Raw genomic sequence first — 15,627 nt, forward strand, 5'->3', positions numbered from 1 at the left:
ACAGTAGGACCCAGTTTTGGAGGGGCCCTGGAACAGCTATACCCTCACCCACTGCAGCTGGCTGGGCTGAGCTGCATCAGCCCCCCTCCTTAGCTACGGGGGCCTGGATGCCTCATGCTGTGACATATTCTCAGGCTGGCTCAGCTGCTGGGTGCATTCTGTCCTCTGCGTGTCCTTCTTACTATAGCGCAACTGTCTCAGACACAGTTCTTGAGTGCAGGACCTGTTTGACTCCTGTCCCCTTTGGCCTGGTTCAGCCTGGCTTGGGCTGGTTTAGTCTGGCAGGGGGACTGGGTCTGGGTCAGGGTCTGTGTTCACAGGCTAGGAGCTGAAGGAACTTGCCTGCTTACTGTATAAGGATGGCTCACATAAATGGATCCAGGCATGGTGATATGTTGAGTGTCTGGGACTGGTGGCATGTCAGAGAAGCAGCAGGATTGGTGGTTAAGAGCTCAGACCCTAGACTAGGAGAGATCTGTATTTAAATTCCAGCTCTCCCACTTCTTTGCTATGCAGCCTTGGGTGAAAGACAACCTTCTTGAGCCTCAGTTTCCTGAAATATGGTAGAGATGACAACCCCTATCACAGGGTTTGAGAATTCAATGAGATAACAGATACAAAGCCCTCTATACTATAGCTGGCACTCAGCAAATGTTGTAGAATGATACTGGTGTGATTCATACCAGACCAAACAAATTCCTCTCTCCATAGGCCACAAGCCCCACATTGTCCAGCCGGAGCCTGGTCAGTAGTGTCTGGGATGGTAGAAGCCATGAGGAAGGGTCCAGAACCCTGTAGAAGAGTAGGAGCAGTCCCAGGGGGCACAGCTAATACCAGGGGCAGAAGCACCTATGCTGGAGGCCAAACATGGGGGCAGAAATGTCATTGCAGCTTCTAGTGGAGGGACAGGGGCCCAGCTTAAGGAATGTCAGATGGCATTAGGTCAGATAAGGTCCATCGGCAGGCTGGCCCACGAGGTATGGATTGTCCTATTAATACTGTGGGCCTGGAAGGAGAGGCTGCTATGAACACCACTGGAGTGAAGGCTGTCTGGGCTGTTCTAGGGACTAATTCTCAGGATACCAGGCCGGGACAGGATTGGGGGGGGGGGGGGCTGGCCCAGTCTGGGCCCTGACATTGTCTCTCACCTTAAACCAGTGGTAATGACTTGCAAATATTGATGAAAACGCAAACTACAGAGATTGTGTTTTTCGGGAAGTGAAGGTGGGGAGAGGGGATAAGGAGGAAATAAACTGAAATGAGGTCCGGTTATCTCCCATCTGTGGCTGCTCCTAATCCCTCAGCCCAAAGGAATCCAATGCAGCCCCTTATCTGCACTGTCAATCACTCAATCACCGCCCAGTGCTTGGTGGGCACTACACGCCCTCACACACACTAAAACACATGTTCACACATGCACACACCCGCACACACTCACTCCACTGATTCGTGCTCCAACACTCCCGCCCACCCCCAGCCCATTACTCCTCTGAGTAGGAGCAGCCAGCACGCAGGTCCTGCCAGATGGATGCAATTTGCATAATATCAGCAGTGGAGGCTGCAAGATCACCAGGGGTCAGGGCGCTGACATCCCCACACAGTCTATCTGCAAGTGCTAATTTGGCCGGCATTGATCTGTCTTTCTGATTTCTTTGTCATTTATGTCTGCGATGGTTTGACAGGAGATACAGAGAGAGACAAGGGGAGGCCAGGCCAGGGCCTGGGGCTAGGAAGGTAGGGAAACAAAGATTGTACTTCCTGATGTATCACACGCACAAAACACATACATACATACGCACACCAGAACCTTCCTCTATCCATCTGTCCATCAACTCACCCATCATCTATCCATTTTTCCATCTGTGGTTGCTATTGAACACTAGAGCCCGGTGTCTGGCAAGAACCAATTCCTCAGATGACCCTGGGGCTCCAAGGGGGTCAGCCTGGAGAGGAGGGAGCCAGCACCACTCTCCTTGAGCACGATCCAGGCAGGCCAGTGGAGACTGCTGATGCTTGGAGAGTTATCCTTTCTCATGGCCATCCATCTCCCTGGCTCCTCACTATCAGGGCTACACCAGAAACAACTAGAAGGGAGAAGAGCAGTGTTTGGGAAGCACACACTCTAGCTGTGTTTTCTGCCCCTCCTCAAAAGGCAGCTGGGCTGACTCCTCCCCTCTCAGCCCTGAAGACAGCCAAAGCTGGGGGTGAGATACCTCTCTGGGACAGATGGGGAGAGGGATATCAACATCTATAGGGGCCTCATACTTCACCACCCTCAGGTCATCCGAAGCCCAGATGCTGGGCTCTTGCTAATTCTGAAGCTCCCTAGCTGAGGCAGAAAGTCCCATAGCACATCAAATCCAAATGCTATCTACTAACCCTCAGCCAGAGTCCCTACATTCTTCCCTGCTTTGGGAGGGGGGTGCACCACAGGGAGGAGGGCACTGCCAAGCTAGGAGATGTCATGGGAAAAGGGGAGGGGAGAAGACTGCAACTCTTGGAGGCAAGAGCCCTCTGCAGAGGTGGACATGGGCAATCTGTCAAGGGATGCAGAGGGGCTTGAGCTTTCCCAGGGGCGAAAGTCTCTCTCCCCCACAGGCCACAGTGTCTCTGTCTTGGCACCACCTCCTTTCCCTTGCCTATGGTAGCAAGAGCAGGGTGATCAGAAGGAACTCCCTGCTGGGCAAGAGGGGGGCTGATGTTTGGTGTGTGCTAATCCTGGGCCTGAGGTCTTCAGAGGGACCTGGGAAACTTCAAGGAGGGGAAGGCAAAGCTGCACTGTAGACGAGCTCATTAGCCAGCACCCCCCACCCCCCCACGAGGAGGAGGGCGGGCGGCCCAGTGAGTGTGGCGGCAGAGAAAAGGCTGTCACTGTCCTTTCTTCCTTTTGGTACAAGCATCTCCCTGAGCCGACGATTCTCCCGCAGTGACACCTCTCACAGGCACTAATGAGATCCGTGTCACAGAACTAATGCATTCTGACTGGACTACTGATAGACACCCCACTCCTTCAGGGGAGACCACAGACCAGTACTCCCCCCTGGGGACCAGGCCCCCACTCTGCCACTTGCCAGCCCAGCTCTCTTGCCAAACCATCCTAGGCAGCAAGTTCCTGAGAGAGTCCACTCGGTCTCTGGCCATGCCTCTTGCACCATAAGCCTCAGAGGGATCCTCCCCAGTTCCAGAGCGAAGGGGCTAAGCTCTCAGGGCAGGACCACCCACGCGGGCATCAGGGAAGGTTCCAGTTACTCTCCCAGCCAGCTGAAACCAGCAGTTTGTGGGGCCTCCATGTCACAGTAACACAAGATTTTACTGACATTTCCTGTGCAGATTTCCAAAAAGAAAGAAGGGAAGGAGGCCAGGCCCCTCCCTCAGAGAGTCCCCAAGCATGCAGGGCCTGATCATCAACTCTGACAAATTGTAATTGAGCCTTAGTGTGTATTCTGTACACCCATACTGGGAGGGCCAGGCAAGATTCCCAGAGGAGGTGACTCCTGGAAGATGGGCAGGATTTTCTTGGGCCAAGTGGTAGAGAACAAATTGAAATCTCAGCATAAGAACCGTCAGGGCCAGAAGGAGGTCAGATGCCAACAGCTGTGAGGCCCTGGCTCTGAAGGTAACAGCAGCAGGGTGAAGACGTGGCAATGCCTCTTTCTTCTTCAGCTCCTGCCACCAAAGCTTTGTCAAGGTCTGCAGGCTTTCACACGATGCCGAGGGGAAAGAGCGGAGTGAGCTTGTTTTCTTCCACATCATCTCTGTCAGTAGCACAAAGCCTGACACCAAAAAGATGCTTCATAGTTCAGCACAGTGATGAGAACACAGGCTTTGCACTTGGATGGATGAGCCCTGGCTCCTCAACTCAACTGGCCCTGTGACTTTAGGCAAGTAAGTCACTTAACTGAGCCTCAGTTTCCTCATCTATAAAATGGGAATGATTCCTGCCTTCATAAGACTGTTGTGAAAATTAAATCGGTTAATATAAAGTGCCCCAAAATAATGAGGGCCTTGCTGACCCTTTGCTGAAATGAAAGATGGATCACTCAGCAGTACACTCCGAAAGCTGCCCTGCCTCACAGCCTTTGGCCCAAGCCAAGGATGCTGACAGGGCCCACTGGCAGCCGTGGAAGTCAGTTCTGAATACATGCAGTCCCTCTTCACCACAACCCACTCCAGCACCACCTTGTCCACCAGGCTCCCAAGGCCAATCCACTAGCCAGGAAGAAGTGTCCCTCCCCTAACTAAGATGTCACGCTGCCCAGTGCTCCACTGCCTCTAGACCCTCCCTGGCTATCCCTGAACACCCCCCTTCTCCCTCAGTCCTCAGGGCCAAGCTCACAATTATTCCTGTGAGCTCTGTGGGGGCAGGTCACTGTGTCTGTCATCTTTACTGATTCATTTCTAGCACCTATCACAGTTCCTGACATACAGTAGGTGCAGGGTAAAAATTTACTGAATGAATGAAAGTTTTACCTGGTCCCCTGCCTCCATTCCCATGGCTGCTGCCCTGGCTGTGAATCAACCATCACCTCTTGCTTACCTCACTGTACCTCCTCTCTGGCCTCCCTGTCTGCAGTTTCTCCTTAATAATCCTTCCTGTACGAACTATCAGACAGCTCTGACTGAAGCCCAATTCTGACCAAGTCACTCTCCTGGCCCAAACACTCTCCTGGCTTCTCCTCAAACATCTCAGCTTGCCATGCACAACCATCCCAGCTGGCCCTCTCCCTTTTATAGCCTGCCCTGCACCTGTCACCCCAACTCTCCAGCAAGGATCTCCCTGCCCTGCACCTGTTACCCCAATCTTCTAGCAAGGATGCCTCCTTGCTCTCTCAGCACACCAGCAGTGCCACGTTCCCGTGGCATTGTGGGAGAGCCAAGCAGACCTGAAGATGGCAAGGCTGCAGGATCTGCAGAATCCTTGCCCAGCATCACCCAATGCTGCCTCGCCCCCCACCAATATACATACCACTCCCCAGTCCAGGCTGGCAGCTACTCACACAGTTAATTAGCACCATGTCACTGAAGACCAGACTGAGTGGCCAGTGACAGGAGCTGACCCCTGACCCCAGGGCTGGGAAGCAGTCCACATCAAACTCTTACAGCGCGACCCTTTTAGCACGCACAGTAACTCGGGGCACCGCCAGCTGAAGCTCATTAAAGCTGTCTCTTTGGCACGAGGGCCATTAACCTCACTGCTCAAAACCCACGCCTCCCCTCCCTGCCTCTCCCAGCCCAATTAATGCCCTGCATCCTCCCTCCCTTCCAAGCACCCTCACCCACACCTCAGAGCCAACCAGGAGCTGGCAGGGCAGCCCTCTTCATTCAAAGACTACAAACACCAAGTGCCAAGAATCCCCAGTGCCCTGAGGAGCCCCTGGTGTTGGCAGGGCAACAGAGAAGGAAGCTCCTTAAGCACCTACTGTGTGCCAGGCATTGCATAAACCCTTTACACAGGTGACTCACTGAATCTTCCTAATAGCCCCAAGAGGCACGGAGCATTGTCCCTTATCTAAGGTCACAGGGTTCTGGGTGGTACAGTCAGAACTTCTCCTGGCTCCAAAGCCCTGTGGCCCACCCAGATGGAGAACCCTTCTTCTCTGAAGGAGGAGGGTACCTCAGGGTTCCTAACCCAGGGTCAGCAAGGGTGAACAGACAGGAGAGGCACCACTGAGTCTCAAGAGACAGCAAAGAGTGAGAACAGGGAAACCCTCCCTGGGACAGACACACAGAAGCAGGACACCCAGCTCAAGGCTCTGCTGGGTGCGCTAACCCAGTCCCACTTGTCCTTTCCACCAGCCAGACTCAAGTGCTGACAGCTCCTCCTCCCCTGGACCAATGCATGTCTTCTCACTGGTCCCTCCCTTTCCTGTTACTCTTTCACTGATTCATTTACTCGCCCACTTGTTCATTCATACTTCCATGGGCTTTCATTGAGCACTAACTAAGAACTATTTTTGTGCAGCATAAACGGTCTCGTTGATTCTGACTCAGAGCTCTGATCATGTCATTTTCAAACTCACAAACATGTCTCCTCAAAACCTCGGGAAAAATCCATACCTCTTAGCCAGGCACTCAAGGCCCTGCTTATTTCTTCTCTATTTTCTAGCTGTTTCCTAACTCAAATTCTTCACTCCAGTCACGGGAAACTACTTGTAAATTCACTCTAGTCACGGGAAACTACTTGTAAATGTCTGAACTTGTCCTCTCAACATGCTGGGCTTTCTCATGCCCCTAGGCCTTTGTACACACAGTCCCCCTACCTAAAATACCTTTCCTCCATTTTTCTGCCTAGCAAACTCCTATTCATCCTTCAAGGGTCCTGACTCAAATGTCCTCTTCTCTAGAAAACTTACTGCTGACCTCCCAGGCATATCACCTTGCTGGGTTTGGTGCCTTCTCTATGTTATATGGAAAACTCTCTATGGGAGAGAACAGCAGTTACAGTGAGGTACCCCCAGTTCCCCAGGCCTGTTTCCTTTTTCCCCCTGGACCCCAGAAGAGCTTTGGGATGTCCCAATAAGAATGATAGGGGGCATCCCAGGAGTCAGCAAGACGTAAATGAAGAAGTAGAAGCTCCTTGGCAACTAAGGACAGGGAAAACCTCCTCTGAAGCAACCCAGGTGTTTCTATCACAGCCCTTAGTACCAAGGTGGCAAGCAGCTATTTCAGTCTGTCTCCTCCCAGGATGTGGGCTCCCTGAGGATAGGAACTTCTACTCAGCTTGCTCAGCACCCACTAGGCACCAGTGAATGTCTGTGAAATGGATAAAGGGGCTAGTCTATAGCAGGTAATTGGGTCCTCTGGTCCTTCTGGTGTATCCTTCCAGTCCCCCCCAACCCCTCTAGTGACACGTCCCCAAAGGTACATAGTAGTGATAATGTCATAACACCACCCAGGAACACCCTGGCTCCTCCCCACTTGGAACAAAGCCTATGCCTGGTCAAGTACCCTGCTTGAAAGCATTTGCATGCACACTTGTGTGTATGCACAAAAAATGAGATACACAGAAATAGACTTTGAGAAATACACACAAAGGCTACTGGTTACTTCCATGTACAGATACGTGCTCTCAGAAAAATACAGATATACTGTTATATACACACACATACATCCCTCAAACAGACAATGTACAATTACGGACATTTATATTCTCAGACAGACACACAGAGACATATAGCTGAGGGTGTCATGCATACGCAGACACACAGATACTCAGAAACACACATTCATACTAATAAGTCAGAAGCCAGCAGAGCCTCCAGCTGCCTGGAATCACGGCCACTTCAGTCCCCTCCCAAGCAGGAATCCCCGAGGGTGTACCCCCACCTGATACCCCAAGTGGCCCCTCCCAACTTAGGCATCACTCAATGGCGGCTGCTGCTCCTGCAGGGGAGTCAATACCCTGTGGACGAAGCCATTGGTCAGAAGGACCCTGACTAATTAAAAGCTGGTGAGGTTTAAATAATTCATCTCCGTAACTCCCATTGATCGTCCAGTTTAGTGACCACAGACTTGAAACAATATTAAACAGCCTCCTCCAGCTCCACAGGGGGTAGGTAAGGTGACATGTGCCCACCCCTTGAGGACATTGCCCACTAGGGATGCAGCCAGTTGGGTGTAGGGGGAACCTTGGCCTGAATCCAAGGCCACCTGTGACTCACCCAAAGCCCAGACCCCAGTCTCCTCCAAAGTGTAGTTTTGAGAGATCCTTTCTAATAGTCCTGTTCCATAATCCCCTTACTTTACCTCCCCTTCCCCCTGCCCCAAGCTATAGAGAGAGGCCTCTTGGGGTACTGAGCCATGGAACCCCTCTATGTGCCAGGGGACTGGGGCATGTGGTCAGGGGACTGAACGAGCTGCCAGGGGGATATAAGGAGGGACTAACCAATGCCGCTGTGGGGCCGACCTATGTGTTGCAGGCTGAGGCCCTTGTTCATGTCTAGAAGTCCATTCTTGGGCCAGCAGCCCATGGCGAAGCTGTAAGCCTGGAAGACAGGAGGCAAGAGTGGTTAACAGAGGCCCTGACCCCTGAACCAACCCCACTTTCCCACAACCCCCCAAATCTTCCCACCAAGGACTTCCTCTCATAATACCACCTCCTGAGTCTCCTCACCGGGTCCCCTTTTCACCAGCACCTCCCCACTCGATACTAGAAAACCCATTCCTTCTCCAGAGTTCCCTTTCTCATAGACTTCTCCCCATCAGAGTCCCCCTGCCCTCACCAGGGCTCCTCTTTAGAGAGCTCCCATTTACTAAGATCTTTCTGATCAGGAGCCGTCCTCTCACCAGGACACCCCCTTTACCACGTACCACGTACCCCTCCTTAGATTCCCCCCTTTCCAGAGACTCCAGCACTTTGGTGGTCTCCCTCCTGACAGTACTACTGGTCACATGAACTGCTCTCAGGAAGGACCTTGGAGACCAATGTATCCATACTTCACTCCACAGATAGGAATACTGAAGCCAGAGCTGGCCAACAACCTGTCCATGGTCAAGGTGCTTTTGACTCCCAGCAGGCCAGGCTGTGGAAGGCTCTGAGTGCCCTGTGAGGGCTCAACTGAGAAGGGAGTAAGGTCACCTGGTTGACTCAAGCAGCTGTGAGGGAAGTATGCGCGCGCGCGCGCGTGCGTGCGTGCGTGCGTGCGTGCGTGCGTGCGTGCGTGCGTGTGTGTGTGTGTGTGTTGGGGGGAGCAGATGCTCTGCTGAAGGTCAAGTGCTCACTTATGCATATTCAAAGCGGCCACCCATCGATCTGTACTTAATTGTTTTCCAGGGGTTGAGGAAGAAAGTGCTGGGGGCATCGATCTGCTCAGGCCCCCAGCACTCCCTCGGCCCCCTCCATCCCCTACCCGCGCCTCCTGGCTGCCAGCAACCTCCATCTCAGGGGACACATGGCAGGACAGGAACAGCACCTTCCCTTAAAGTCCTTTATAGACATGACAGACCTGATGTCACAGATGAGGAAACTGAAGAGACTTACGAGGGTTAGAAAGCTATTAGGTAGCCGAAAGGGATTTAATTCCTGCTTAGCCTGCTAACAAAGTCCTAAGCTTCTACCAGCGGGCCTGGCAGCTAGTTGACCTTTCAAACATTATTGGTTCCCTCAGTTTAGAAGACCCCAAACACCAGGCTGCCCTTCTCCCAGTGGCAAGAAGGTGACAGTGTGCAGGACAGTGGTCAGTGGGAATGAAGCTTGTATGAGTTCCCAGAAATTGGATGTTGGGTTCAGTGAAGGAACCAGTGACTGCCAGCCATGATCAGACCAGCACTGCAATGCCCCTGCCCACTGCTGGGCCCAGGAGGTCCCCATCCCACTATTCATAAGGAAGAGGGTACAGCACAGGGTCAGAAAGGAAAGATAAAGAGTCTGGACAGAGTCTGTGCCAGGGCCCAGGGGCTGGCACAGGGCTAGTACTCTTCCTTCCCAGCTGCAGGAACCCAAACCCTCCAGCCCTATGGGTACTAGGAAGCCAGGAACCAGTGTACTCAAACCTCAGCACCCTCCAAAGCCATTTTGACCACAGAGGTACCAGCTGCAGCCCAACTTTCCAGCCATCCCTCTCTCACCTTTTCCGAGGCCACAGGTGTACCCACAAATCAGGGGCTGAGTATAAGGCACAAGGACAGGGGAAGGGGTGCTAGTCTAGAGCCAGAGCAGATCTGGGGGAAGCAGGCAGCAAGGGAAGCAGCCAGTGGGCGGTGCACAGCTGGAGGAGCCGCTGAACATGATCAGGGCTCAGGCTGGAGTGCAGTGGGCCAGAGAGCAGTGGCGGGCCGCCTTTCAAGTACTTTAAAATCACTTACAAAGGCCGGATTAAACGATCAGAAATTCCATTTAATAGGACAAATAAAGAAATAACAATCTACTCTATCAGCCCGGAGAAGGTGAGCTGGATGGGGTTTTTTTCCCCCTCTAAAAAGGAAAAAGGAAGGACGGGGGGAAAAGAAGGATAATGTGTGTTTACTCAAGCAAAGAAAAAAATATTTAAGTGATGTCGGGGAGAAGATTGCAGTAACTAGTGAAGAATAACATCGTCTACTTTGCTGTCAAATCACACCCGAATTTCAGTAATAGATTCTAGGCTGACACTCAATTCAATTCGAAGGTGATCCTGCTTTATCCCAGCCCATCAAATATTAAACACTTGCATTAGCAGGTGCTGCCGCTTCCCGGCTTAAAGCAGCGGGCGGGCGGCAGGGCTGCTGAGGGCTCTCTGCGCTGCTCACGGCTGGGGGACAGGGCAGCTCAACGTTATCGGCACGTCATCCTGAGTCTTATCGCAGCTAAGCGGGAAGACCACTTCAGATAACATTAGACGCTTGTCCTGACACATCACCATGATTAAATTATTATTATGACTCACCAAGATCTTCCACAGACTGGGATGTGCAGAAGGGGGACAGAGGGCAGCAGAGCCCAGGAGGACCAGGCTGGGCCTGGACATGCCAGAGCCCCTGGTAGGAAAGCAGAGGTAGCAAGCGAGGTGGCAGCCCAGTCCCGCCTGACAGATGCCTTTCAGGAAGGGCAGTCTAGCTTGTCAGAGCGAGGGCGAGATGAATTGGCGTCTCCACTGCGGCCACGGGTGTCATGCCGCACAGTTTCATATTCCCAGATAAGGCATGATAACCAATTGCTGCCGTGACATGGCCTCATCCAGCACTTCCTCAGGGGGGCACAGGGCAGGAGAAGGGGGTGGCACGTGTACATGGGTCTGCCAAGATCCTAATAAGAGGGATTTAATTTTTACAAATGCTGCTTCCAGCGGGGCCTTCACATACCAGCCAAAGTCCAAAATGATATTAAAAACGGTTAATTAAAACTGCTCGCCTTCAGCCTGGGCTCTCTCCATTGTCACTGCTGTGAACCCTGGCATGTCTCCCGTGGGTACTGACACATGCCCCTGCAGAGCTTAACCTTCGGTCATGACCCCCAGCCCCAGAGAACCACCCTAGGCACTGTACCAGGGCCCAGCACCCCAAGCTACCCCCAATTCCTGCCATCTCAGGTACCCTTAGGCACAGCCAGCAGACATAGCCACCCACCCAGAGAACAGAGGTCCTACAGCAACCTGTACTCATTCTAGTGTATGGTCTGAATCTTGTACTTGTGCCCATATGTCCCCCCACCCCTGCACCCATTTCTAAAGCCCCTCCCCCTCCCAGAGATACATATACCATGGAGTTCCGACCACATACATGCTTACAATCTCACATGTGCATCAGACTCTCCCTCAGGTGACTGTGCCCATCCTTCCATTCCTTGCTCCCTCCAGACGTCCTGCTTATGAGACTGCATCTGTCTGCAAATCTTAGCAGAGTCCTGCCTGGGAGTCCAGCTCAGGGCAAGGTGATAGGGGCTGTGTCTCAGAGATTTTGGCTGAGAAGTCAAGGCTGGCTCCCAGGGACTCATCAGAGCAGGAGGGTCAAGGAGGCTGAGCCCTGTGTGTTGCCCACAGGGGACAATGAAGAGAAGCAGGCCCATGTGGGGTTGAAGGAGGCTAGAAAAGCTTCCTGGAGGGAGTGGTACTGAAGGGCCAGGAGGTTTGACAGATGACAGGGGGAGTATAACATTCCAGACAGAAGACACAGCAAGCACAAAGGAGAATGGCAGGAGCAAGCACAACAATGGCTTGGGTGTGGCTGGGACAGCCAACTTAGAGACAAGGAGCCACACCTTGAGGCACTGCCTCCCAACTCTGTGCACCAATAGCAACTCAGGCATCCAGGGGCCATATGTTTACCCCTTTACTCTTGCCTGCTTTCTTTCCCTGCTCCCTTTCTCTCTCCTGCTAGCCCGTGGCAAGTGGGGATAAGCGGTCCAGAAGCTTTTGACCTTGATCAGTCTGGGGTTAGGAATCTCTCTCCAAGAGCGTGTGCCTGAGAGGGTTCCCAACACGGTTACCAAATTCTCTGGATGTCACTTCTGTAGCTGCACCTGTCTCAGCCATCAGGGCCCACCTGTGCACAGTCAGTACCTAACTCCTGGGGTTCCTGGCCACAGGGTGAGGCAGGTTGAAGGAGTACCAAGGAGCTCTTGAGTCCTATACAGGGCAGGTACTGATGCTGAACCATGGAGACAGGTGGGGTTGGAGTGAAAGATGCTTGGTCTACCAAACCAACCCACCCTAGCCCTGTGCCATGCAGGCATGCACACTTCCCTTCCCCTGGGCTGCTGTAATTTCCATGCGCAGGGAAGCAGGTGCTGAGCTGCTCCCGGCTGGCTCTCCCCTCTTGTGGCTCTGCCTGCTTTGGCTGCTGCCCCATTAGCTTAGTGGCCAGCCATCTGCGACGGGCCTGCCGCACAGCCCTGCTGGAGGCGCGGCGGGTGGCCCCCTGTGTAACAGGGAGCTTTGCCATTAGCGCCTTTAATATTCTGACACCTCAGCACAGCCTGCTATTACATGCAAACGCTGATCGCCCTGTGAAATTACATTGCTGGGCCCGCGAAATGGAATCGTGTATAATCAGCCTCCTCCATGCACTGTCAGTCCCATCACAAACACGGCGCCCGGCGGCTTATGGGGGCTTAGCAGCTGCGACAAGTGTATTGGGTTTAATAGATGAAGTAGCCCTCATCGGCAGCAGCATCAGATCCTTCAAAGAGGAAAGAAGAGGCATCAACAGCTGCTGTGGCGTCCCTGCCCACCCGTATACCACCTATCAGGGGCCAGAGAGTGGGGTGGACACAGAGTGGGCAGGGCAGTGGTTGGTCTAAAGGGCTAGAACCCTACTTGGACTACAGACAGAGGCACAGACTGCTCTGCAACTTCCACAATTCCAAGCCAGCACCAGCACATCCAGTCTATCCAGCCTCCCCATGAAGTGGGGAGGAGCAGGCCTTTAACCACACCTCTGGATGACTTGTCACCCTGTGGGCCTAAGGCTGATGAGTCATTTCCCAAGACTAGGAACCAGATCAAACCACCTGCCATTCCTATAACATCCAACAGAGATGAAGCTATAAAGGTGATACTCTAAAGGATGGGAGAGAGAAAGTCTGACAGACATGAATACTACTTAATGTTTTACCCAACTGACCAACATTTCTACAGCTGGTGAAACAAGCAGCTAGGCCACAAGTAAACATCAGGATGGTGTATGCCACGTACACTTATGGGATACCCAGTAGCCAATGCCTCGCAGAAAGGCAATATGTTCAGGGCTCAGGAGTCAGACAAACTTGGATTTGATTCCTAGTTCTGCCAGTTATTAGCATTATAACTTTGGATGAATTATTAAATCTCTCTGAGCCTCAGTTTCCTGTACTGCAAAATGGGATGATAATAATCTTCCCCAGGTATACCTGAGGTCACCAGGAATACTCACTCCCATTGCCACTCTCAGATATTCTTGGTGCCATTACCCAAAATGCACACTGCCTTTGAGAATACTGCTTCCTTCTCCCTTCTCCCTTAGGTTCAATCTAACACTGATTGTTGCCACAATTTTTGCCACAGACTGTGTTTTCCAGTGGTGGCTGCAACACTATCTCATATCCCACATGCTCTTCTTACACTGTGACTTTGACACACCTATTATCAAGAGAGGGAATCTATGTCCCCTCCCCTACTCTGGAAAAAGGGTAGGCTTTTGTGACTATTTCAACCAATAGAGTAATGCAGAAATAATGTGACTTCAAGGCTACTGCAGAAATGTTTAGGCAGCATCCACCTCAATCGGTGGAAAACTTGCCCTGGAGCTCGGAGCTGCCATGTTAAGTAGTCAGACTGCCCTGAGGCAGCCATGTTGTGAGGAAGCCCAAACTAACTCATGCAGAGAGATCACATAGAGAAGCCAGGAGACTGGGCAAAGAAAGAGATGCCCAGCCAGCCCCTAGCTGAAGGCACTGCCTGACTACAACCACATGAGAGATCCTGAGCCAGAACCACATAACTAGCCCTTCCTGAATTTCCTGAACCATATAAAATATGAGAGGTAATAAAATATTTGTTGATTTTTTTTTTTTTTTTTTTTTTTTAAAGATGACCAGTAAGGGGATCTTAACCCTTGACTTGGTGTTGTCAGCACCACGCTCTTCCAAGTGAGCTAACTGGCCATCCCTATATAGGGATCCGAACCCGTGGCCTGGGTGTTACCAGCACTGCACTCTTCCAAGTGAGCCATGGGCTGAACCTTTTGTTGCTGTTTTAAGTCACTAAATTTTGGGGTGATTAGTTATGCAGCAACACTATCTGAAAACCAATACCTACTTCTGGTTACACTCTGCAGATATCTCCAAATTCTTTTCTGTTGCTTCTAGACTATTTGTCCTCTTCCTCTGGGACTTCATTCCAAATCATCACCACTCTGGGTAACATCAGTATCTACAGGATAATCCACTCATGAACTTGGCTCTCAATTTCTAGATCCCCTGTGCTCTAATGACCTTCTACTCTATCTATTTCAGCCATCTTTCCCTATGGCCACACCCTGGGCTTGTTATCACCCATAACTGCTCTCCCTCTGACATCTCACAATGACAGATCCCACTCTGGCCCCAGCCTCCTAGCTTTTGTATGTTCTCTCCCTCTACTTTTCCTTTTCCCCCCAGTCTGTCCATCCTCTTCTGGCTCCCATCCCTTTTCTACTAAGCCTGGACCCTTGAATCTATCACTTCAACCACGCAATCCCCTATCTTCAACTCTCGTGTCCACTTGTCCTAGCACACCTTCCCTGAAAAACCCCAACCATGACTCTTTCTCCACACTTGCACTTGAGCTAAGCAATGCCAGAAAAAGTCGCTCTCATATGTAGGAAGTTGTCACTACAGATACAAGATCACAACCTCAGCAACTCTCAATGTACCCAACAATCCTACTCCCCCGCTACTTTCACAAAGATGATAAAAGACACAAGGGGGAACTCTTTTAACTGCATGCCCATCACCTACAAATGCATCTGTACCCTTCCCTACCTGCTCCTCCACCTCTCCTGTGCTAACAGGGGAGATAACTCACTTCATGTCTAAGGTCAATCTGTGCTTATGTTTACAGGTCACCCTTTTTCCACCTCGTCAGGCCCTTGCTCCATCTAGTATCGCCTTTCTTTCTAAATCCTTAAGCTTCCCTTACCGCTGGCCTCTTCCCATTACCATTCAAGCATATGCATGAATCTCTATCATCTTTATATAACTTCTCTGTGTCTCAATTTTCTCTTCGTAAAGTAGAGGTAATAACAGTTCCTATATCATTGAGTTGTAAGGACTAAATGAGTTTTTGTAGGTAAAGTGCTTAAAATAATGCCTGTTTCTTTGAAAGCTATATAAGTATAAAATTTTTATTTTTAAAGTCTTCTATTCACTCCACACCCCCATCCAGCTACTGCCTGTATCCTGTTACCAACCAAACTTCTCAAAATTGTCTCCACTCACCTCTGCTTACCTCCACCATCACTCCTTAATGTCCTGCAGTTTGGTTTCTCTCTTTCCCACGCAACTTAGTTCCTGCACCATGGTGCCCCACATCTATGGCCAGTTTCAGGTTCTTACCTGCCTTCACCACTACATAGAAAACACCATCCTTGAAAACCTTTTTTTTTTTTTTTTTAACGTTCTACTCTTATAGTTTTCCTAGCTCTCTATACAGTCTCCTCTGCATTTAGTCTATGTGCATACTCACGCACTCTGCA

The 15,627-nt window shown here is 51.4% G+C and overlaps 1 protein-coding gene across 5 annotated transcripts in view; it reads right to left on the bottom strand.

The window, feature by feature from the left end:
* ERI3 (ERI1 exoribonuclease family member 3) overlaps positions 1-15,627 on the bottom strand; it is a 125,367-nt gene that overhangs the window by 18,242 nt on the left and 91,498 nt on the right. For all 5 annotated transcript variants that reach the window (XM_063104634.1, XM_063104632.1, XM_063104630.1 and 2 more), the window contains one exon: positions 7,886-7,985. In XM_063104634.1, coding sequence (XP_062960704.1) covers positions 7,886-7,985 — 100 coding nt within the window. The remainder of the gene's footprint in view (positions 1-7,885; positions 7,986-15,627) is intronic.

This window comes from Cynocephalus volans, chromosome 8 (genome assembly GCF_027409185.1).
Source record: "Cynocephalus volans isolate mCynVol1 chromosome 8, mCynVol1.pri, whole genome shotgun sequence".
NCBI lineage: Eukaryota > Metazoa > Chordata > Mammalia > Dermoptera > Cynocephalidae > Cynocephalus > Cynocephalus volans.